Here is a 25,182-nt window from a genome sequence, read left to right on the forward strand (position 1 = left end):
ACACTGACACTAGTAACCAAAGATCAGTAACACTGATCATGGTGAAAGATCAGTATTACTGATCTAAAAGAAAAGTGAGGATTGTGAGAGATGGGAAAATTGATCTAAAATTATGAACATGGAAGAAACTAAAGTTCATCAGTAAATGGCTGTAACCAGTACAAACAGGATAAGCTTGGGGATTAGGATGCAGGAAAGCAGAGTCAGCACGATTAACATAAGAATCTTCTAGTCTTTGTGACAAGACCATAAGACTAAGATAAGGAGTGGTAAGGAACAATAGAATGTAGGAAGTTGAGGTAGTCTGGATCAGATAAGGGTCTCCTAGCCCTGGACAGAAGTACCAAGTCCTGCATATCTAATTAGCTAACCATACACAGATTTATACATATGAAATTAGCCAACCCTAGATAGAATGAGTCAACTCTGCATATCAAGAGACTGTAGCCCTGAGAATCAGGAAGGTGTGAATAAGGACAATGACATGATGGGGCACCCACAGGATACCCCCTGGTCCTCCAAGTGTACTGAAACTGCACGTAGGCAGGAAGGATTACCTATGCCCAACCCATCCAGGGGGCAGAAGAATGTAAGGGGGGAGGGCACTCTGATACTGAAATTGACTGTATAAAAGTTGGGTGAGCCCCAGTGTGTGTGTGTATTCCCAGGGTAAGGGGAAGCACCCAACTTTGCATTGTTGTTGTAATAAATGTTCTTTGTTCTCAATTTTTGTCTCGAGCAATTTCTTTAAAGGTACTTTAATTTCTAACATTTCCCTCAAGATGTCCTGGAAAACGTGGCCATAAAAGCAGAGAGGAAGTCATTTGAGTACAGTATGATTCATTAATAAAGCAGCTTCATTATAATCTCCAAGGCCTGTCTTTAAGTCGCATTTGTAGGTAAGTCGGAACAGGAACATACGGTTCTTATTTAGCATCAGTTAGTCAAATTTCTTGAAGTAGGCATCAGGGAGCTTGTCTTGCATCAGATTTATACTTTGAAGGCATGGTTACAAGGATAAATAACTGATACAACTTAAAATGCCGGATGGCGTTCTTCCTCGAGCTCACAAACTGCTGAAGACGCTTGTAGTTTGTAAGTACAAGTTGTCGGTAAGTGGTCGTTGGTAACCCGGGGACTGACCTGATTATTTCTTTTATCTAATTTGTGTTTATTTTCCCCTTTTATTTGGTATTTAAACCAAGTCTTGTGATTTTTTTTGGGGCGGGGTGGTATATTTCAAAATAACTTTAAATAAAATAACGGAAAACCTCAGTCAAATAAATCCTCTGGCCAGGATGCCCCTGAAGTGCTCACTGATCTTGCGAACACATGGATACTGCTTTCTACAGGAACGCATGGGTAGCTGCCATGACTTGTGGGCTCAGCCAGGGTGACTATTTGTGTGCAGATCAATGAGGGGTTCTTCCCGCTTTCTGTTACACCCAGCGCTCAAAACTTAGGAGCGAACCAGCTCCTGAGGAGCAAGAAATAAAACGTGACAGTCTGCAGACACCGTGATTGAAGTAAAAGCTGGAGAAACTCAGCTGGTCGAACAGTGTCCCTTTATGTAGCAAAGGTAAAGATACATCACTGACATTTCGGGCTTGAAAAAATGTGGGACGTACTGAGAATGTGCTGAGGAGCAAGGGTTGCAACTCTGTGGTAGGTACACACTGACTCGTCCAGGCTATTTCGGAGTCTTTGAACCTGCTTTGAAGTCTGAGGCATTGGGCTGATTGCATTCAACACTGACCACCCTAAGTTGCCTAAGGAAAGGGGTGGGGAATCGTGTATACAGGGAGGGGACCACGCTTCCCTCCCCCCACCTTCAACGGCCAGCCTGTTCTGCCAGTCCCTCCGTGCAGCAAGCGAGGGCGAGGAGGTGGCAAGTGTGCAGGAGCAGCTGCGGCAGGAAAACCAATGGGCGTTTCCAAGAGGTGGCTCAAGTTGTGTCTGGCCGAACCCCGAGAAGGATTCTGGGGCCTGAGTGGGGCGATCAAATCTGACCGAGTTGGGGAGGTCAATTAGGATTGTCCCGTGAGTGGCGGATTGATGACAAGATTCCCGACAAAGCTGTCTCCGTCCCCACGCAGGCCTGCCAAAGATCGGGAGAAGTGCTGAAGTTGTGCAAATGGTACTTGCGAACAGAAGCAGGGTGACAACCAGTGGGCACGGTCTCTAGCAACAGGTAGCCCGGGACTCTGGGAACCAACTTAAAACCTTGTGGCACAGATCTGGAACACTCGTCCCCAGGTTTCTTCTGTCAACGGGAGGACTTCCACGAAGACCCCCCCACCCAACCTCTTGCTGGCAGACAGACGAGCAAACCACTGAGGGTGAGGAAATGAACGAGCCTCCTGGGGAACACCAGAGAGGGCATTTCTAAGAGTGTGCAGGAATGGCTTCCCAGGGAGGGATTCAGGAATGGGTGCAATGAGCAATTCCAGCCGTGTGGGTCAGCCTAGTTAGAATTGCTCCAATGCTCAGGAACCCCACCCCCCCCCCCCCCCCCCGACCCATGTTATGATGGGACTGCTGCCTTTGGCTGTGGTCCCCAGTGATGTGTGGCTTCCAATGTTAGGTCCCTCTGGCAGCCCCAGCAGCCCTTGCTCCTCACCTTCTGCCAGGAGGTGAGGTGACCATATACCAACATCTCCAAAGGTCCCAGTCAAAGATCAGCAGCTCCTTCAGAGCATTGGAGCTGATGCTTGCAACTGGAAACTCCATCTGGGAGGATGCTCCTCGTGTGACTACTTTTCCACTACACAGAGGTCAATCGACAGGACCATAAGAGGGACAGGGAAGATCACTGGAGTCTCCCTCTCCTTCCCCCCCCCCCCCCACCATTGATGTGATCTACCAGGATTGTTGGCTGAAGAGGGTGCGCAAAACCATTGAAACCACCCCGCACACACAGTATCTTTCAGCTGCTTCCATCAGGGAAGAGATCCAGGAGGATCAGAGCCAGCACCACCAGGCTGAGGAACAGCTTCTTCCCACGGGCAGTGAGAATGTGAACAACCCAAGTAACTGCTCACATGAACCAATATTTATTTATTTGTATAGATGAAATACTTGTCCTGTGTGTGTATTGTCTGTATGTGTGTTACATCTGGGTGTGTGTCTGCGTGTTTGGCAGCGAGGACCGGAGACGCTATCATCAGGTTGTGCTTGTACAATCGGATGACAATAAACTTGACTACAGATGGACACGAGCAACAGCCATCCCATCGGGAGACTGTGGCAGAGTCCCAATGATTCCTCTTCACCCAGAAGAGATCAACCAGCTTCTTCTGAAGCTTCGTGGCAGGGGAAGGACTGATATTTTGGCAGAGGGGGAAAAAACTGAACCGAGGGCCCAAATCTGAATGTATATGGTGTCTTTAAACAAACGAGCATTAATAACCCAACCTGCCAAATACTGCCTTGTTGAGGGGAAGAAAGGCAACCAACAGAACCCCTCTCTTGGGATGGTAGATCAGGCCCTGGCCTAGATACATGGTTTTTATTCCCTGAATGGACGGACCAGTCTACGACGGTACAGGATTGCTCAGGATGGGCCAACACTGTGCCCAAGCAAGAAGACTTAGCCTGGGAAGCTATCTTAGGAGGGAAACTGGAAGCAATACCTTAAAAGGCAGCCATCTGTCTTGGGTGACAGCAATAACTGCCTGGTCACTAGGCTTTCCTGTAGGCCCTATGTTTAGTTTCCCACCCCCGCCTAAAAACCATCAAGTCAGCCTTCGAAACTTGCCTCTCGAGAGCTGGTGGAGGGCACCTTGAGGAAGGACTCAAGCCCGAACCGTCGGTGATGTATATTTATCCCTGCTACATACTGTTTGACCTGCTTATTTCTCCAGCCTTGTGTGTTTATTTTACTTCAACCGCGGTGTCTGCAGATGTTCGTGTTTTACTGGTGGAGGGCTCTGGTCATATGCACCAATCAATCGGTACCCCGTGCAATGGCCTTTAGCATGTTCTTGGACCAGCTCTGTACTGGAGGGATCCAGAGAAAACAGCCATATAATTGGTGAGAATCCAGTAGCTTGTACTTGATTGGTCCTGTCTGGCTTACAAAATCACTTAATTTATCATTTCTTATCTCTAGTTTCTGGAACATTTGAAGGGACTTCCTATAAGTGCATATTCCTTAATATTCTGTCGGAATTCACCAGTTAGTCTCACACCACTCTACCAAATATGGAGCTTCTTATCAGTTTCCAAATTTGTGACAAGAAAGGAATGGACATAAAGGCCCTTTCACTTCCAGCCACCATTTTAAGCTATATTTTAAATTCAATTCCATTGGGGCAGCACAGTTGGCATAGCGCAACGCCGTTACAGCACCAGCAATTGGGACTGGGGTTCGAAACTGTTAGAAATTAAAGTACCTTTAAAGAAATTGCTCGAGACAAAAATTGAGAACAAAGAACATTTATTACTACAACAATGCAAAGTTGGGTGCTTCCCCTTACCCTGGGAATACACACACACACTGGGGCTCACCCAACTTTTATACAGTCAATTTCAGTATCAGAGTGCCCTCCCCCCTTACATTCTTCTGCCCCCTGGATGGGTTGGGCATAGGTAATCCTTCCTGCCTACGTGCAGTTTCAGTACACTTGGAGGACCAGGGGTATCCTGTCGGTGTCCCTTCATGTCATTGTCCTTATTCACACCTTCCTGATTCTCAGGGCTACAGTCTCTTGATATGCAGAGTTGACTCATTCTATCTAGGGTTGGCTAATTTCATATGTATAAATCTGTGTATGGTTAGCTAATTATATATGTAGGACTTGGTATGTCCAGGGCTAGGAGACCCTTATCTGATCCAGACTACCTCAACTTCCTACATTCTATTGTTCCTTACCACTCCTTATCTTAGTCTTATGGTCTTGTCACAAAGACTAGAAGATTCTTATGTTAATCGTGCTGACTCTGCTTTCCTGCATCCTAACCCCCAAGCTTATCCTGTTTGTACTGGTTACAGCCATTTACTGATGAACTTTAGTTTCTTCTATGTTCATAATTTTAGATCAATTTTCCCATCTCTCACAAAACCCATGCAATCGGTAAGGAGTTTGTACTTTCTCCCCCTGTGTCTGCGTGGGTTTTCCCTGGGGGCCTCAGTTTCCTCCCACCCTTTGAAAACGTACCGGAGGTTGTAGGTCAATGGGGTGTGATTGGGCAGTGTGGGTTTGTGGGCCAAGAGGGCCTGTGACCGTGTTATACGGTATGTCTAAATTAAAAATTTTAAACTTACATTTTCATTATACTCGAAATCTACTTTCTCAGAGATGAGGTCAAATTTTCTTCCCTGAGGGTGGTGAACCTTTGGCATTCTTCCCGCCCCCTCCACCCCCCCCCCCCTCCCCAGAGCTGTGAGTGCAGAGTCGCTGAATGTATCCAAGGCCATCAGGCTGATTGTTGGGAGTCGAGGGTTGAGGGTAACAAGTTGGAGAGTTAGCTCCACAGCCCCCTCTTGCTCATCTTGCGTGCAGTCTGAAAGGAGTTTGTACGATCTCCCTATGTCTGCGTCATTTTCCTCCCACTCTCCAAAGTGCACCGAGAGTGGAGATCAATCGGGTGTAATTGGGCGGGAAGGATTTGTGGGCTGGAAGGGCCTGTTACGTTGGGTCTGTATCCTTGTACTCTATTCCTTTCCATGTTCCTGTTCAAATGCCTTTTAAACTGTGTCATTTTATCTGCTTATGCAACTTGTGCAAGATAACCATCACACTCTGCTTAAGAAAAGCTTGGCCCTCAGCTCTCCTTTAAGTTGTTCCCCTCTTACCTTAAACCTGCACCCTCTAGTTCTAGACTCCTCTGTCCTGGGGTGAAAAAGATTCTGATCATCTATCCCCCTCATAATTTTACAGATATAGTCAGTGGCTATATTAGGAGCTTGAGTAGATTTGGCATTTCACACAGGTGGACCGTGGAGAGCATTCTGGCTGGTTGCATCACTGCCTGGTGTGGAGGTGCCAACACTCAGGACGAGAATAAACTCCAGAGCGTTGTTAACTCGGCCTGCGACATCACAGGCACCAGACTTCTCTCCATCGAGGACATCTACAGGAGGTGGTGTCTTAAGAAAGCAGCCTCTATCCTCAAAGACCCCACCACCCAGACCATGCCCTCGTCACTCTGCTACCATCGGGGAAAAGGTACAGGAGCCTGAAGACGAGCACCCAGCGGCACAAGGTCAGCTTCTTCCCCTCCACCATCAGATTCCTGAATGATCAATGAACCACAGATACTCCCTCACTTTGATTTTTTTGTGCACTTTCTTTGTTTATTTTTTGTAAGGGGGTTCATATCAATATTTGAACTGTGATGCTGCCGCAAAACATCAAGCATCCCCGCCCTTTTTTCACTGTTAACATCAGGAATGAGGTACAGAAATCTGAAGATAGAACAACCAGTTGTATAAAAACAGCTTCTTTCCCTCCGCCATCAGATTTCTAAATGGACAATGAACCTCTGGAGTGGAACACTATGGTCTGCAGATGCTCTGATTGTAGTCAAAACACAGAAATGATGGAGGAACTCGGCCGGTCTCGCAGCATCCATAGGAGGTAAAGAAATATTATTGGTGTTTCAGGTATGTAATCACACAAAGTTGATTAACCCAATTCTTTTCTCTTACCATATATACTTGTGTAATTTTGTGGACCAATTTTCAGGGGGTTGACTATTATACTACTTTTGACCGTGCTAAATACCCACGTCATTCAGGGCTTTGGGAGCGCGGATGGGCTGCCAAGGCCTAGGTGAGAGTCCGCGGTTATGGCGTCTGGAGCTTCTGAGGGCGGGTGGCTGGGGCCTGGGTGAGAGGTGGCAGTCGGGGCGTCGAGCGCATAGATGGGCGGGTGGGAAGGGGCAAAAAAGAGGGTCAACTTTTATATGTACTATGGTAAATATTCTTTTGTCAAATGGCTAATATATTTAATATTAATAGATATATCTTCTGTATGTTGTTCAGTAACTCCTTGAACATCATAGAACATCCCAGCATAGGCCCTTCATTTGGGAGAAATCAGGAATACATTCTGCTTTCCACCTCCACTGGATCTCACTGGGAACTGGTTCCTGCATTCAGCCAGCCAACCTGAGAGCATGTGCCACAAGCTAAGTAGGGCTTGGGCAGCATGGTGCTATAACCTGCCCCTGCAACACTGAGAGGCTTGAGAGGCAGGGGTTGTGTGTTGGTGGGGTGGTGGTGGTGGCAGACCCCCAAGTTGTCAAAACCAAATGGTATTTTTTTCTGAGTGTGTAAATGTCCAATAAAACTCCGTCATCAAGCATGCTAGTAGGCAATCAATGGGGAGTGGGGATGCCGCAGGGGTCAGTGCTGGGCCTGCAACTGCTCACAATATGCATAAACGATCTGGAAGAGGGAACGGAGTGTCGTGAATCCAGGGGTGCAGTGCTAACTTTTTATGTGCTGGAGCTCACCAAAAACGGCTTCAAGAAGGTGCCTTGAATATAGACAGGTTAAGTTAGTGGGCAAGGGTCTGGCAGATGGAGTCCAATGTTGGCAAATGTGAGGAAGGAAAAATGGAAGATGAGATGATTATTTAAATGGTAAGTGATTGCAGCAGCTGCCGTGCGGAAGGACTTGGGAGGGTTTGTGCATGAATCACAAAAGGTTGGTTTGCAGGTGCAGCAGGTGATCAGGAAGGCAAAAAGGACGATGACCATTGCTGGAGGGATGGGATTTAGGAGCAGGGAGGTTCTGCTGCAGCTGGACAGGGTCCTGGTGAGGCCACATCTGGAGAACTGCATGCAGTCCTGGTCTCCTTACTTGAGGAAGGATGGACTGGCTTTGGAGACGGTGCCAAGAGGGTTCACCAGGTTGATTCCAGAGATGAGGGATTGGCCTATGAGGAGAGATTGAGTCAGCTTGGACTGGACTCGCTGGAATTTAGAAAAATGAGAGGGGATCTTATAGAAACATATAAAATTATGAAAGGCATGGAGGTAGGTAAGTTGTTCTCATTGGTAGTGGAGACTAGAACGAAGGGACATTGCCTCAATATTCAGGATGGAGATGAGGAGGAACTGCTTTCCCCAGAGGGGGGTGTATCTGTGGCATTCACTGCCCATTGAAGCAGTGGAGGTGACCTCAGTAAATATATTTAAGACAAGGTTGGATAGATTTTTACATAGTAGGGGAATAAAGGGATATGGGGAAAAGGCAGGTAGGTGGAGATGATCATCAGATCAGCCATGATCTTATTGAATGAAGGAGCAGGCTTGACTGGCCGGATGGCTGACTCCTGCTCCCATTTCTTATGTTCCAACTAACTATTGCATGTTATTTCCAGTCATACTTCACTTCTTTTCAGCAATGCCTCAGTAGTATCATAAATTTTGCAAGCAAACCCAGAATGTGTGGGAGGAATAAGCACCCAGTGAGTCAGGGCCATGGTGGCATCCCAATGATCGGACTTTTACTGTTTCTGAAATTCAGAGACACTTAATAAAAATATTTAAAGAATGATGTTAATAATTAATCACACACAATTAAAGCACTGAAATAATTGAAAACAAGATTAAAATGTCAATTTTTCTTCTCCAAATCACCAGACCAAGAATCCCCAATTTGGAATCTTCAACCCAGAACTGGATCCAGGGCCGGATTAAGACCAACTGATGCCCTAAACGCAGCCCAGCGATGGTTGCCCCCAACCCTTCCATTGTCTGACTGACAAGACATTAACACTCAATAAGTGCTGAATGTGAAATAATAGAATAAAAATTCAATTTTCTTCCAGGCTCCACAACTATATTAAGTATAACCGTTCAGTCCAAGAATCTGCCCTGCTCCAGCTCTCTCAACAGCCCTTGAGTCTAGAGCTGGATGAGGTCCTTACCCGGGAAGAGACATATAAAGCAATTGAACAACTGAAAAGTGGCAAAGCAGCAGGTATGGATGGAATCCCCCCCCCCCCCACAGAGGTCTGGAAGGCTGGCGGCAAAACTCTGCATGCCAAACTGCATGAGTTTTTCATGCTCTGCTGGGACCAAGGAAAGCTGCCTCAGGACCTTCGTGATGCCATCATCATCACCCTGTACAAAAACAAAGGCGAGAAATCAGACTGCTCAAACTACAGGGGAATCACGCTGCTCTCCATTGCAGGCAAAATCTTCGCTAGGATTCTCCTTAATAGACTAATACCTAGTGTCACCGAAAATGTCCTCCCAGAATCACAGTGTGGCTTTCGCGCAAACAGAGGAACTACTGACATGGTCTTTGCCCTTAGACAGCTCCAAGAAAAGTGCAGAGAACAAAACAAAGGACTCTACATCACCTTTGTTGACCTCACCAAAGCCTTTGACACCGTGAGCAGGAAAGGGCTTTGGCAAATACTAGAGCGCCTCAGATGCCCCCCCCAAGTTCCTCAACATGGTTATCCAACTGCACGAAAACCAACAAGGTCAGGTCAGATACAACAATGAGCTCTCTGAACCCTTCTCCATTGACAATGGTGTGAAGCAAGGCTGTGTCCTCGCACCAACCCTCTTTACTATCTTCTTCAGCATGATGCTGAAACAAGTCATGAAAGACCTCAACAATGAAGACGCTGTTTACATCTGGTACCGCACGGATGGCAGTCTCTTCAATCTGAGGCGCCTGCAAGCTCACACCAAGACACAAGAGCAACTTGTCCGTGAACTACTCTTTGCAGACGATGCCGCTTTAGTTGCCCATTCAGAGCCAGCTCTTCAGCGCTTGACGTCCTGTTTTGCGGAAACTGCCAAAATGTTTGGCCTGGAAATCAGCCTGAAGAAAACTGAGGTCCTCCATCAGCCAGCTCCCCACCATGACCACCAGCCCCGCCCCCCCCCCCCCCCCCCACATCTCCATCGAGCACACAGAACTCAAAATGGTCAACCAGTTTACCTACCTCGGCAGCACCATTTCATCGGATGCAAGGATCAACAACGAGATAGACAACAGACTCGCCAAGGCAAATAGCGCCTTTGGAAGACTACACAAAAGAGTCTGGAAAAACAACCACCTGAAGAAACACACAAAGATCAGCATGTACAGAGCCGTTGTCTGTTCGCTCCTGTTCGGCTCCAAATCATGGGTCCTCTACCGGCATCACCTACGGCTCCTAGAATCCTTCCATCAGCGCTGTCTCCGCTCCATCCTCAACATTCATTGGAGTGACTTCATCACCAACATCGAAGTACTCGAGCTGGCAGAGTCCGCAAGCATCGAATCCACGCTGCTGAAGATCCAACTGCGCTGGGTGGGTCACATCTCCAGAATGGAGGATCATAGCCTTCCCAAGATTGTGTTATATGGCGAGCTCTCCACTGGCCACCGAGACAGAGGTGCACCAAAGAAGAGGTACAAGGACTGCTTAAAGAAATCTCTTGGTGCCTGCCACATTGACCACCGCCAGTGGGCTGATCTCGCCTCCAACCATGCATCTTGGCTCCTCACAGTTCAGCAGGCAGCAACCTCCTTTGAAGAAGACCGCAGAGCCCACCTCACTGACAAAAGACAAAGGAGGAAAAACCCAACACCCAACCCCAACCAACCAATTTTCTCTTGCAACCGCTGCAACCGTGCCTGCCTGTCCCGTATCGGACTTGTCAGTCACCAACGAACCTGCAGCAGACATGGACATACCCCTCCATAAATCTTCGTCCGCAAAGCCAAGCCAAAGAATATACAATTTTTTCAACTTATTGTTTGGGGGGGTGCCCTATTTGTGGGGCCCGAGTTCAGCTGCACCATGGTCCATCCAGCACTGGGGAAAAAAAATTCCGTGTTGTTCCCTTCCCCTGGTGCCCCAAGCACATGCTCATTTTGCTTAATGGTTATACAGACCTGGCCCTCTGTCCCCAGTGGGGTGAAGGACTGTGACGGTCTGACTCTATTTACTCAACATCGAGATGCTTTCAATAAGGATTTAGCATCTTTCGCCAGTGTGTAAGTGCCAATTAGCTTTAATGATTTCCAATACTATTTTTACAAAAAGGTGCAAGAGACTTTCGACAGCTTAGGTTAAGAACTATTAATGGATGCTGTTGAGGACAAATCAGTTATTATGGGTTTGAACTTGTGTTCCGTGGGGAGAGATGAACGTTAATCTGTGTCCTGATGTTTTGACACAGTGACAAACTAAAATGGATGAGTCATTCAATTTCTGGTGGGACCATTAAAACCATTGCAAATGTTTACAACTTAAACCAGTGAGTATATTTTGTGCCTGACCACCCCCCCAGGAATAATATTAATTTCACATGCAGTAGCAGGGTGGCGGCAAACCTCCAACGACCATCCAAAACAAATGTGATTTTTGATATGCATGGTCCTGTGCAAGCCCCTGAACTGTGGCAACCTGTTACATTTTTCCAAATCGCCCCATGTTGGCTCACCTTTTATTGCTAATGCCTTCAAGTGAATATATTCAACAAAGACACCCCATGTCATTATGCTTTAGCAATTTTGCTTTCCCTCTTCTCTGCCAATCTCTCCAGTTTCAAAACTGGTGTTGTAAAACACGACAGTCTGCAAACACCGTGGTTGATGGTGGAGAAACTCAGCAGGTCAAATGGTGTCCTTTATACAGCAAAGGTACATCACCAATGTTTCAGGCTTGTGCCCTTCATCAAGGTCTGGAAAAATGTCGACAGGCATCCAGGCAAAATTCTGTACATAGGAAAGACTAGGCGCAGACTGGGAGATCGCTTCACTGAGCTCCTTCGCTCTGTCTGCGTCAATGACAGGGATCTCCCAGTGGCCGACCACTTCAATTCCACACCCCACTCCCATGCTCACATGTCTGTCCATGGCCTCATGGTCCCATCAAGACCACTTGTCAATTGGAGGAACGACACTTGATTTTTCTGTCTGGGCACTCTCCAACTGGATGGCATTAATATCAACTTCCCTGGTTTCCACCAGCCACTCCCCATTCCCCCTCCCTTCCCCATCCCTCTGTCTTCTTTCCCTCAGATCTCCACCCTCTTTCCTCTCCATTCATAGAGCCAGCCCCTGTTTGCTGCTGTACTCTCCCTCCCTAATCCACCTATTACTGCCTGCCCTGTGGGTCTGTGCTCCTCCCTCTGCCCCTCCCTCCCCCCACCATTTTGTATGGGTGCCTGTCAACATTTTCCTAGACCTTGACGAAGGGCTCAACCCTGAAATGTCGGTTCTGTATCTTTACCTTTGCTACATAAACGACACGGTTTGACCTGCTGAGTCTCTCCAGCCTCGTGTCAAAGCTGATGTAGCTTGTGTTTTTGATTCTGGTCAGGAGTGAATGTGTTTACTTGATATATTTTCAACCAACTTCATGTATCAAAACAATTATGAAGAACAAACCTGCATGTCAGCCTCAAAACTCCAATCTTCAGGGCCGCTGGAATAACCATGTGATTCCTCAGTCACGGAATCCCATCGAAGATCTTCATCCAAGGCAGCTTGACCTTGCTTTCATCTCGTGTGGCCACGCGCCTCTTGTAATTCTCCAGAAGGCACTTGGTGCTCTGTTGGCGTTGAGAAGCATTTGGGTTCATTCTCCTTTTCAAATTAAAAACCAAGAGAGTTGAGCTTGTTTTGGGACACATTGCCAGTGATGGCGACCCCTTAGTGCCATGACTCTGCTACTCAATGGCCACAAGAGCAGCCAGACAGTCTGGGAGATGAGCCCTTGGTTAATCGAAGAAAGGTCACCGACCGATGCTACCTGACCTTCTGAGTGTTTCCTGCATTTGTTTTACCAAATGGATGCCTGACTTGGAGTCAAACAGCATGGAACAGACCCTTCGACCCAACCTCTCCATACTGACCATGTTTGCATTCTGCCCTGGTCCCATTTGCCTGTGTTGATCCATGTTCTTTTCAACCCTTCCTATCAGTATTTCTGTCCGAATGTCCCCGCTCCTGCAGTTTTCTCTTGCAGACCATTCCAGACCTCTCTCCAAGTAGAAAAAGTTTGAGGGGCAACTTAAACCTCTCCCTTTCTGAGAGTGTTTCTCCCCCCTCCCCCCCATCACAGGCAATTTAAAGTTTAAATTTAAATTTAGACATACAGTACGGTAACAGGCCATTTCAGCCCACGAGTCTGTGCTGCCCAATTACACCCAATTAACCTACACCCCTGGTACATTTTGAAGGGTGGGAGGAAACCAGAGCACCTGGAGAAATTCCACGCAGACACGGGGACACTGTAGAAACTCCTAACAGACAGCGCAGAATTCGAGCTCCAGTCCGGACCCAATCGCTGGCTCTGTAACAGCGTTGCGCTAACCACTAGGCTAACCACGTCACCCTATGTAGAAAGAGGATGGGAAAGTCTCCGCACACCGAAGAGGATATGTTTCCAATCCTACTCCCTGATACATCAGCGCCTCTACTTCCTCAGTTTGCGGAGGCTGGGAACGACATCAGAAGCCCTGGCAAATTTCTACAGAGGTGTGGTGGAAAGTGCGCTGACCAGTTGCGTCACAGTCTGGTATGGGGACACCAATACCCCGAAGCGTAAAGCCCTGCAAAAGGTATTCAGGACATCACAGGTGAAACTCTCACCACTATCAAGAACATCTACATGCAATGGTGCAATCGGAGGGCAGCAGCGATCATCAAGGACCCGCATCGCCCAGCACACACTCTGTTCTCGCTGCTGCCATCGGGAAAGAGGTTTAGGTGCCACAGGTCTTCCACCACCAGGTTCAGGAACAGCTGCTCCCCCTCCACCATAACACTCCTCAATGACAAACTCAATCAGGGACTCATTTAAGGACTCATACTTATGCACTTTATTAATTTTATTTTTGTTCTCCTTGTTTTGCAAAATCAGTTTGTTTACATTCGTTATCTGTTTACATTTCTTTGTTTGCGTGTTTACGTTGAGTACAATTTATTTTTTGCACTATCAACAAGTGGTAATTCTGCCACAGGAAAAAGAATCTCAGGGCTGTATATGATGTCATGTATGTACTCTGACAATAAATCTGAAATTTTAAATTTAAATTTAGACATACAGCGCAGCAACAGGCCAATTCGGCCCTACGAGCCCATGCTGCCCAATTTACACCCCATTAACCTACACCCCCGTTACATTTTGAACGATGGGAGGAAACCAGAGCCCCTGGGGAAAACCCATGCAGACACGGGGAGAACGTACAAACTCCTTACAGACAGCATGGGATTTGAACCCCGGCCCCGATCACTGATGCTGTAAAGGCATTACGTTAACTGCTACGCCATCCGTGCTTTGGGTCAGGGTAATTTTGCAGAGGTGTGTATTAAACTCTGAGATACACTAAACAGTTCTCATTGACCGCTCCCGGCCTGGGGCTCGGCTGCCAACGGTTGGGCTGTGCGGGCGGCTTGTGTTCGGTGGTCGGGCAGCATCTTGGCTGGATGTCTCTCCCCGCGATGCAGCCGTTACCTCAGGTGGTCTCAGGCAGGACCTCGGGCCCCCCCGGGCGGCAGCGGGGCCTCGGGCCTCCGGCGGCGGCAGCAACAGGACTTCGGGCCCCCTGGGCGGCAGTGGGTCCTTGGGCCTCCGGCGGCAGCAGCAACAGGACCTCGGGCCTCTGGCGGCGGCAGCAACAGGACCATCACCTTCCCAAGATCGTGTTCTATGGTGAGCTCTCCTCTGGCCACTGAGACAGAGGTGCACCAAAAAAGAGGTACAAGGACTGCTTAAAGAAATCTCTTGGTGCCTGCCACATTGACCACCACCTCCAACCGTGCATCTTGGCGCCTCACAGATCGGCGGGCAGCAACCTCCTTTGAAGAAGACCACAGAGCCCACCTCACTGACAAAAGACAAAGGAGGAAAAACCCAACACCCAACCCCAACCAACCAATTTTCCCTTGTAACCGCTGCAACCGTGCCTGCCTGTCCCGCATCGGACTTGTCAGTCACCAACGAGCCTGCAGCAGACGTGGACATACCCCTCCATAAATATTCGTCCACGAAGCCAAGCCAAAGAAAGAAAAAAAGTTTTGCAGAAGGAGTTGGAATGCTGCCAATGCTCCACTTTGTTTGACTTAGGTCCACCTCGACTTCAGGAGTCAGTACACAAGTGGCAGAGTGCTGGAACCTCTGGGTTCAAAACCTCTCAAGTGGACTGACTGTACTGAGACTGGTGATGATGGGTTGAGTGCCGTGATGCTGCACTGGAGCATGGAGTAGAGATGTTGCCCGGTGATGCCGCAAAGGTGGAAACAAGGTGTAATTGATGCATGGTCCAATGCTCACCTCCGGATGGAGCAGCGCAAGTGGCTCAGCTGGTTGACCCCACTGTCTCACAGCCCCAGAGACCCCGGTTCAATCCTAACCTCCGGCACTATCTGTGTGGAGTTCGTACCTTCCCTCCATGACCATGTGCTAATTGGTAAGTTACTTGGCACCTCTCAATTGCCCCTAGTGTGTAGGTGAGTGGCAGAATCAAGGGGGAGTTGATGTAAATGTGGGGAAAATATTATGGGATTGGTGTAAATGTGTTGTTGATGGTCAGCATGGAGTCTCTGGGTTGAAGGGCCTGTTCCTGTGCTGGATAGCTCCATGTCTCAAGAACACTCAAGGCTTGCCCACAGAAGGCAAAGATTGGTTGTAGACGGGTCATATTCTGCATGGAGGTCGGTCCCTCAGGGATGTGTTCTGGGACTCTTACCCTTCGTGATTTTTATAAATTACCTGGATGAGGAAGTGGAGGGATGGGTTAGTAAGTTTGCTGATGACACAAAGGTTGGGGGTGTTGTGGATAGTGTGGAGGGCTTTCAGAGATTACAGTGGGACATTGATAAGATGCAAAACTGGGCTGAGAAGTGGCAGATGGAGTTCAACCCAGATAAGTGTGGAGTGGTTCATTTTGGTCGGTCAAACATGATGGCATATTAACGATAAGACTGTTGGCAGTGAGGAGGATCAGAGGGATCTTTGGGTCCAAGTCCATAGGACACTCAAAGCAGCTGAACAGATTGACTCTGTGGTTAGAAGGCATACGGCGTACTGGCCTTCATTAATCATAGAATTAAATTTAGTAGCTGAGAGGTATTGTTGCAGTTCTATAGGACCCTGGTGAGACCCCACTTGGAGTACTGTGCTCAGTTCTGGTCACCTCACTATTGGAAGGATGTGGAAGCCATAGAAAGGGTGCAGAGGAGATTTACAAGGATGTTGCCTGGATTAGGGAGTATGCATTTTGAATCAGGTTGAGTGAACTCGGCCTTTTCTCCTTGGAGCTGTGGAGGATGAAAGGTGACCCGATAGAGCTGTTTAAGATGATGAAAGGCATCGATTGTGTAAATAGTCGGTGTCTTTCTTCTCAGGGCTGAAATGGTTGCCACGAGAACATGGGTTTAAGGTGCTGGGGAGTGGGTACAGAGGAGATGTCGAGTATTTTTAAGCAGAGTATGATGGATGCGCGGAACGGGCTGCTGGTAACAATAGTGGAGGTGGATAAGTCAGGGTCCTTTAAGAGACTTTTGGATAGGTACATGGAACTTCGAAAAATAGAGGGCTATGGGAAAGCCTAATCATTTCTACAGTAGGGATGTGTTCGGCACAACTTTGTGGGCTGAAGGGCCTGTATTGTGCTGTAAGTTTTCTATGTCTATGGCACTGTTGCTTCAGTTTTAAGAGCTGGTTGATAGATGTGGTCAGTAGTAATGGAAGAGACTGTGTGGCAAGAACTTGGGGCTCGCCAAGAATCAGCTGGAACGTAGTCCCCTTGTTTTAAAAAAATTGCGATGGGAAGAATCCTGTGAATTTTAGATGGGTGAGTCTTACATCAGTGGTGTGCAAACCTTTTAAGGATCTATGAGCATTTGGAGAAGTCCAGTCTCCTCGGGGACAGTCAGCATGGCTTTGTGAAGGGAAGGCCGTGCCTCACGAGTCTAATTGAGATTTTTGAGGAGGTAACAAAAGAAATTGGTGAGGGTCGGGTGGTAGATGTGGTCTACGTGGATTTTAGCAAGGCATTTGACAAGGTCCCCCACAGGAGACTCATCCAGAAAGTCATGAGGCACAGGATCGGTGGAACCTTGGCTGTGTGGATAAAAACAATTGGCTTGTAGGAAGAAAGCAGAGAGTAGTAGTGGAAGGAAAGTATTCTGCCTGGAGGTCGATGACTAGTGGAGGGGCCGCAGGGATCTGTTCATGGACCCCTGCTCTTTGTGATTTTTATAAATAACTTGAATGAAGAGGTGGAAGGATGGGTCAGTAAGTTTGTGGCTGATATGGAGGTTGGAGGAGTTGTGGATGGAGCTGAAAGTTGTCGAAGGTTACAAGAGGATACAGAGTTGGCCAGAAAAGTGGCAGAAGAAATTCAATCTGGATAAGAGTGAGATTATGCATTTTGGAAGGACAAACCAGAAGGCTGAGTATAGGGTTAATGGTCAATTATTTAAGAGTGTGGATGAACAGAGGGACCTTGAAGTCCAAATCCATCATACCTCAAGGTCACCACACAGGTTGATAGGATAGTTAAGAAGGCCTATGTGATGTTGGGCTTCATTTGTCAGGGGATTGCACTCAAGAGTTGATCGGTTATGTTGCAACTCTACAAATCTCTGGTGAGACCACACTTAGAGTAATGGTCACCTCATTACAGGAAGGATGTGGAAGCTATAGAGAGCGGGGCAGTGGAGATTTACCAGGGTGTGGCCTGGACTGGAAAATACATCTTCTGAGGCAAGGTTAGCAGAGCTGGGACTTTTCACTTTGGAGTATAGAAGGATGAGAGGAGACTTGATAGAGGTCCACAAGATTATGAGAGGCACAGATAGGGTGGACAGTCAGTGCCTGTTTCCCAGGGCAGGATCAGCAAACACCAGAGGACGTCTGTACAAAATGAAGGGAGGGAAGTTTAGGGGAGACGTCAGGGGTGTTTTTTTTTTACATAGAGAGTTGTGGGGGCCTGGAATGCCTTGTCAGGGGCAGTGGTGAAGGCTGGAATATTGGGGGCATTTGAGAGATTCTTAGGCAGGCAGTCGTTATGGTGCGCTGTTAGCCAGAATCAGACACACACAAAGTAAAGACTGTACAAATCCACAAAGACTTCCACAGAACCAGGCTGGCTGTAGTTGTAGTAACTCTGAGTGAGCTTCGGGAGGCCGGCGCAGGCTTATATCCCAGAGGGTGATTGACACCCGACCAGGTGGGGCCTGATCCCTTCAGACCGACTGATTGACAGCCGGCCAGGTGTTGTCCTGTCCCTTTACACTCCTGCAGGTACAGAGATGCCCCCTGCAGTAGGCTGGTGGTGTACCACCACATTCACCCCCTTTAAAATTGTCCTGGGGCGGGGTAGTAACAAGGAATCGTACCCACTATACACATACAATATTTACAGGTTGAGATGGTTCGGTGACTGCCGGGATCTCTGACCATCATAGGACTGGCTCCTGGTCACTGGTTGGAGGGGAAGTGGGGGGGCTGGCGGCAGGGGTCTGTGTTACTGGTGTGGTGACACGTGGAGGGGTGGCTGGATGGGTCGAGGTCGACGTATGAGAGTCGTATTGGATGGGTGGGGGGGGGGCAGGTTCATCTCCCAGGGCTAAAGTGGGCCCCTGGTGGTCAAGGAGGTCCTGCGTGCCCCATAGCTGCCTGGGGACGGGGATGTATGCCCGGTCAGCGTCGTCCTAGGTTGGAGGGTGGCATGGTATGGTGGGTGCTCCTGCTGGTGCCAGGTCCCTGGGTTGAGACGGTGTCCTCCCTGCCACTGCTGAACCTAATGTAAGCGTAGTTATGGTTTGCATGAAGGAGGCAAACCTGCTTCACCAGGGCTTCGGCCTTGTGTGTCCGTACATGCTTACCCAGAAGCACTGGTCCCGGGGACGTGACCCATGCTGGGAGTGACATTCCAGTCGCCGACCTCCCGGGGAATGAGAACAGATGTTTGTGAGGTGTCTTGTTGGTAGCTGTGCACATGGCATGGAGTGCCTTGGGCAGGGCGTCCTGCCAGAATTCAACGGTCCACCCTTTTGATCTGAGAGCCAGGAGGACTGCCTTCCAGACCACCCCGTTTTCGCGTTCCACTTGCCCATTGCCTCTTGGGTTATAGCTCGTTGTGTGACTGGTCGTGATGCTCCTTGCCGTCAGGTACTGGAGCAACTCGTCACTCATGAAACTAGAGCCCCGGTCGCTGTGGATGAAGGCAGGGTAGCCAAACATGAAGATTTTCCCCAGGGCCCTGATGACGGTGGCCGTGGAGGTGTCCGGGCAAGGGATAGCGAAAGAGAAGCATGAATACTCATCCACTACCGTGAGGAAGTAGACGTTTTGGTTCATGGAAGGCAGGGGCCCTTTGAAGTTCATGCCGAGACACTCGAAAGGCCAAGTAGCCTTTACAACATGGACTTGGGTTGGGTGGAAGAAATGGGGTTTGCACTCCATGCAGACCCGACAGGCCTCGGTCATGTCCCTGACGTCCCTGATGGTGTACGGCAGGTTCCAGGACATCATGAAGTGATACAACCTGGTGACGCCCGGATGGCAGAGGGACTCATGCAATGCCTGCAGCCTGTCGTCGTGCACAGATGCGCAGGTGCGAGAGAGGGCATCGGGGGAGTTGTTAAACTTCCCGGGGCGGTACTGGAAGTCGTAGCTGTAGGTTGTCAGCTTGACTCTCCAGCGCAGGATCTTGTTTTTCTTGATCTTGCTCTTGTGGGTAGTGTTAAACATGAACGCCTTGGCCCGCTGGTCCATGAGGAGGGTGAATCTCCTGCTGGCCACGTAGTGGCACCAGTGGTGGACCGCTTCCACAATCGCCTGGGCCTCCTTTTCAATGGCAGAATGCCCTAGCTCGGAGCCGTGGAGGGTCCTGGAGAAGAAAGCGATGGGGTGCCCCTCTTGGTTGAGGGTAGCGGCGAGGGCTTCCTCGGAGGCATCGCTCTCCACCTGGAAGGGGAAGTCCTCATCCACGGCCTGCATTGTGGGGTCCGTGATGTCTTGCCTGATGCGGATGAAGGCTGCCTGTACCTCGGGTGGGAGGGGAAAAGTTGTAGCTTGGGTCAGTGGGTGGACCTTGTCCGAGAAGCGAGAGACCCACTGCGAGTAATAAGAGAAAAGGCCAAGGCACCTGCGGTGGGCCTTTAGTGTAGGGGGTGAGGTAACTCCATTAATGGGCGCAACCTTTCCTGATCTGGGCCGACGACTCCATGGGCCACGATGTACCCCAGGATGGCAAGGCGGCTGGTGCTAAAAACACACTTCTCCTTGTTGTAAGTGAGGTTCAGCTCCCCGGCCGTCTGGAGGAATTTCTCCAGGTTAGCATCGTGGTCCTGCTGGTCACGGCTGCAGATAGTAACATTATCCAGATACGGGAACGTCACCTTTAGCTTGTACCGGTCTACCATGCGATCCATCTCCTGCTGGAAAATGGAGACCCTGTTCGTGACCCCAAAGGGAACTCGGCGGAACTGGTACAGGTGCCCATCCGCCTCAAAGGTGGTGTAGGGCTTGTCCTTCAGGTGGATGGGGATTTGGTGATACGCCGACTTCAAGTCAATCGTGGAGAAAACCCGATAGTGGGCTATCTCGTTGACCATGTCGGCGATCCTCGGCGGGGGTAGGTGTCCAGCTGGATGTACCGGTTAATGGTCTGGCTGCAATCCACGACCACCCTCTGCTTACTTCCCCCTTTGACCACCAGGATTTGGGCTCTCCAAGGGCTGTTACTGGGCTCTATGACACCTTCCACCAGGAGTTGCTGCACCTCCACCTTGATGAATAGCGCCTACTTCTGGCAGCGATTGGCTTGCAGCCTAGCGCAAGATGTGGGAAGAGCACCGGTGGGGTGATGCGCAGTGTGGAGAGGCCGCAGGTTGGCCGAGGCTGGTAGGTTGGCATGCTGTGTAACGTAAGTGGAGGTTGGGGCCCCCCGAAGGCAAGGGTGACACTCTGCATATGGCACTGGAAATCTAGGCCCAGGAGAACTGGGGCGTAGAGTTTGGGCATGACCAGGAGCCTGAACCCTGTGTAAGTCTCCCCTCCCACAGTTATATCGGCCAAGCAACGCCCAAGGGTACCAACAGTCTTATCCTTGGCGGCGAGGGCGATCGAGCAGGTGGTTGGGTGGACTTTTAATCTCAGGGAGTGGGCCACGCTCGGGTGAATGAAGCTCTCGGTGCTGCCACACTCGGGTGAATGAAGCTCTCGGTGCTGCCACTGTCGAACAGATACTTTGTTACCTGCCCGTTGACTTGTACATCCATCATAGAGCGCCCGAGGTTGTGAGAGATGTCCCTGGTCAGCGTGGTGGTGACCAGGACCATCTCAGAGTCGGAGTCATCGCTCTCCGGTTTTGCGCAGTGATTTATGGCGTCTGGAGGTGTGGGGAGCATTGGTAGGGCGGCCTGGTCATCGCCTGTGTTGAGCAGGTCGACATCAGTCATGGGGTGCGGCATGCGGTAGCGTATGGAGGCTTGGGGAGCGTTGATAGGGCAGCCCGGTCATCACCAGTATTGACCACGTCGACGTTGGCCGTGGGGTGCGGCTTGCGGCAGCTGTTGGCACCCAGAAGCATGGGGAGTGTCGGTAGGGCAGCTTGGTCACTACCCGTGTTGACCACGTTGTTCTCAACGTCGTCGGGGGCCCTCCGTCTCCGCCGCTGCCTGGCCCAAGATTGCGGCGGCACCTGGGGGCCCGCTGCATGGCTGACCTCCTTCCCCAGCCATGTTCTTTGCGCCGGGGAAGTGACGTCATCGCGGCAGGCAGCAGTGATGTCATTACGTCAGCCGGAAGTGACATCACACCATTAGCCGGAAGTGACGTCACTGTAGTTCTCGGAGAGCAGCGCTGGCGAGGGGCTGGTCCAGGTGCTCGGGGCACACACTGCAACAGTCGGTGGCGGGGCTGGATGTTGCACCGTCGAAGTCGTAGAAGGCAGAAGTTGTAGCGGGGATAATGGCACCGCCCATCATGCGCACACGGAGGGGTCCGCAGGGGAGGGGATGGGTCATAGAGGGTCACTGAGCTGCCGGCTGGTTTTGAGAGGTACACTTTAGCTGCATCGGGAACAATACTAGTTCCTAGCCGGGCAGTTTTGGCGCGATCATCGGTCTGACCCACACCAGGACCAACAGTACTTACAGGGGCGCCGGGCACCTGCCGCAGTGAGGATTTCCTCCCCAGATCACTCTGGGGCTGCAGCTGCAGTGTGAGAGGGCCATGAGGGATCCTGGGGGAACCTGGAATCGAAAGCTTCGATGTGCAGGGCTGCTGCTTCCAGGGTTTGGACCATTTCCACAGTCTTGGTTAGGGCGTAGATGTTGTCTTCCAGCAGCTTCTGCTGAATGGCCCTCGAGCATAGCCCTCGGACGAAGGTGTCCCAGATCAGCCTCTCAACCTCCTCTGCACCTACCCTGGGTTCAGCCAAACACGGTCGGGCCAACTCTTGCAGGTGTCTCAGGTAAGACTCAGCCATCTCCCCGGGTTGCTGGGCTCGGGTGTTGAGGAGGTACCTTGCACAGACCGCATTCATGGGTGGCTTGTACAAGTTCTCGAGAGTGCCCATTGCGCTCTTGTACGTGGAGCAGCCTTTGGTTACCTGGAAGGCGTGGGGACCCAGCTTTGACCGGAGTAGGACCAACCTCTTCCGATCTGAGTCCAGGATGCCACCTTCGTGTGCCTCGATGATTGCCTCAACCGCATGATGCCAGATCTTGAAGTGTGTCTGGGCTTCCAGGTGGCGTGGGTCGACTTCGAGGCTTCCCGTGCTCAGGAGTTTTTCCATGGCAGCCGTGGGAAAATTTTGTGGATTAAATTGTGATGCGCTGTTAGCCAGAATCAGACACACACAAGGTAAAGACTGTACAACAGGCTTTAATCCACAGACTTCCACAGAGCCAGGCTGGCTGTAGCTGCAGTAACTCTGAGTGAGGCTTCGGGAGGCCGGTGCAGGCTTATATCCCAGAGGGTGATTGACACCTGACCAGGTGGGGCCGACTGATTGACAGCCGGCCAGGTGTTGTCCTGTCTCCTTACACTCCTGCAGGTACAGGTGTTTCCCCCTGCAGTAGGCTGATGGAAGAAAAAATACAGGGTTGCGAGGTAGAAAGGGTGTAGTATTTTTTTCTGGTTGGAATATATGTCGGCACAACATCAAGGCTGGAAGAGCCTGTACTGTGCTGTTTAGTTCTATAATATTACTGTTATCAAGCAATATGACAGCACGAAGACAGGAGAGTAGTGGAGAGAGATTGCGGTGATGTAGAGGTGGTTGCCACCATTGTACTCATGCAAACTAACATATTTTAGGTGCCATAGCAAAGGCACGGAGTGTCAATAGCCCTTTTCCATTGGCACCTCGTCCAGGAATTAATGGGAATTCACTGGGATAGGGTACAGTTGAAAATTAAATCAATCGGCATGCTGGCATCAAATAACTTTGAGGATTCACAGCCTCGACCCCTACACATATCCCCAGTGTCAGCCGACTCCAGCGTGCCGATTATATAAATGGAAAAGGGACAGCAGAAAATCACCCATTTCCAGTTGAAGGGAGAACATTTAGATCCCCGGGAATGGGTGCGTTCAGAGAAAAAGCAAATAGTGTCCCAGTTAAGGATGGCCCTGTGGAAACGGCACAAAGGGGGCTTCCTATCCTGGGACACTGCACGGGTGGTTAACTGGGATACCAGTGGAAAACTGATTAGGAACCGGTGGTGGCTGGAGAGAAGGCTGGCAGAATTGAAGCCAACTGTTCACCACGAGTCCTCGTGGTGGAGGGGTGGGGGCACAGAAGGGAAGTTTGAGACTGGAGTCGTAGGTGTGTTTCACGTCGAAGATGACGAGGGCGAGAAACAGTAACCGCAAGAGTTTGCAATGAATGCTGTTTGGAGGAATTGTCACCTTGCATTGTGCCGGGGGTGGGGGAAGGAAATGACGGAGCCATTAGATGATCTCAGCCATGGCAAGTAGATCCGGAGTTCCTCACACGTGGAATAGAGAAATACAGTAAGACCAATTTTAAAAAAGAAATCATTTCTTTGAAGAACTTGCAAGGGTCACTTTCTGAATAAAATTTCCAAGAAGTGACTCTCATTATCACCTTTATTTAACCTGTTCAGAAAGACGGTGATCACAAACGAATAAATTTTATTTCGATCACCACAGTTGGCGGACGTATTTAATTGACAAATATTTAAGTTGAGCCTGTTGTTGGGAGGCTCTGAACTGTTTTTTTTAAACAGGCATCCACTTCTGTTATTTCCTCTTTCCGAAACGCTGTGGTGCTGTCATGCTTCGAAACTGTGGCGGAATGATGTCCCATCCCCGGGAGTGGATTTGAGGCTCGGTGCTGTAATTTGAGGTTCTTCGAGCTTTACGGCCAAACCTAAGGCACAAAATTCAATTCATAAACAAAGCAGAAGTGATGGCGAAAAAGAGGAATTTGGACAGGGACGTGGATGGGAGGGGGATGGAGGGCTACGGACTGGGTGTCGGTCAGAGGGACTAGGCTGAAAAATGGTTCGATGCAGACTAGAAAGGCCGAAGGGGCCTCTTTCAGTGCTGTACTGTGCTATGGCAGTGTAGATCCTCCCATTTTGATTGACTGGAATAATACCGTTCAAAAATGACGCTGAGCCAAGGAAGAAATAATAAATCATTCCGATTATTCAGAGAAATGAACAGTCAGGATGACACTGTTACAATGCCAGCAATGGGGACCAGGGTTTGAAGCCCGTGCTGTCTGCAAGGAGTTTGTACGTTCTGTGTAAGGAGTTTGTACATTCTCTCCCCGTGTCTGCGTGGGTTTTCCCCGGGGGCTCTGGTTTCCTCCCACCATTCAAAACGTACCTGGGGGGTTGTAGGTTAATTGGGCGGCACGGGCTTGTGGGTCGAAAGGGCCTGTTACCGTGCTGTACATCTAAAGTTAAAATTTAAATAAAGAGATAGAGGGGCCCAATGCCAGAAATCGAGGCTCACGGTACAGTGGTGTTCAGAGAAGGTGGAGTGGCTGGAATTTGAGGGACAGGGAACACATACAGGCCAGAAATGGTTAAGGCTGCAGATTTCCTTCCTTGCAGGGCCCAGAGAGCGATGTCACTTTAAATCTGAAGGGTGTAGGACTGTCTCACAGAGGTTGGTGAATTCGCTGGAGCACCCTCCCCTCGAGGATTGTGGAGGCTGGATCACTGTGAAATCTTGAAGTGGAAAATTGAGGGCCACGAGGAACTGGCACTGAGGA

General features: G+C 49.7%; 1 protein-coding gene across 4 annotated transcripts in view; it reads right to left on the reverse strand.

Moving 5' to 3' along the window:
* Positions 1 to 24,035: 24,035 nt before the first annotated feature.
* The window catches only part of npffl (neuropeptide FF-amide peptide precursor like), an 89,466-nt gene continuing 88,319 nt past the window's right edge, over positions 24,036 to 25,182 (reverse strand). For all 4 annotated transcript variants that reach the window (XM_069906475.1, XM_069906474.1, XM_069906476.1 and 1 more), the window contains one exon: positions 24,036 to 24,327. In XM_069906475.1, coding sequence (XP_069762576.1) covers positions 24,198 to 24,327 — 130 coding nt within the window. In that variant the 3' untranslated portion in view covers positions 24,036 to 24,197. The remainder of the gene's footprint in view (positions 24,328 to 25,182) is intronic.

The sequence above is a fragment of the Narcine bancroftii genome, chromosome 12, assembly GCF_036971445.1.
Source record: "Narcine bancroftii isolate sNarBan1 chromosome 12, sNarBan1.hap1, whole genome shotgun sequence".
NCBI classification, from domain to species: Eukaryota; Metazoa; Chordata; class Chondrichthyes; order Torpediniformes; family Narcinidae; genus Narcine; species Narcine bancroftii.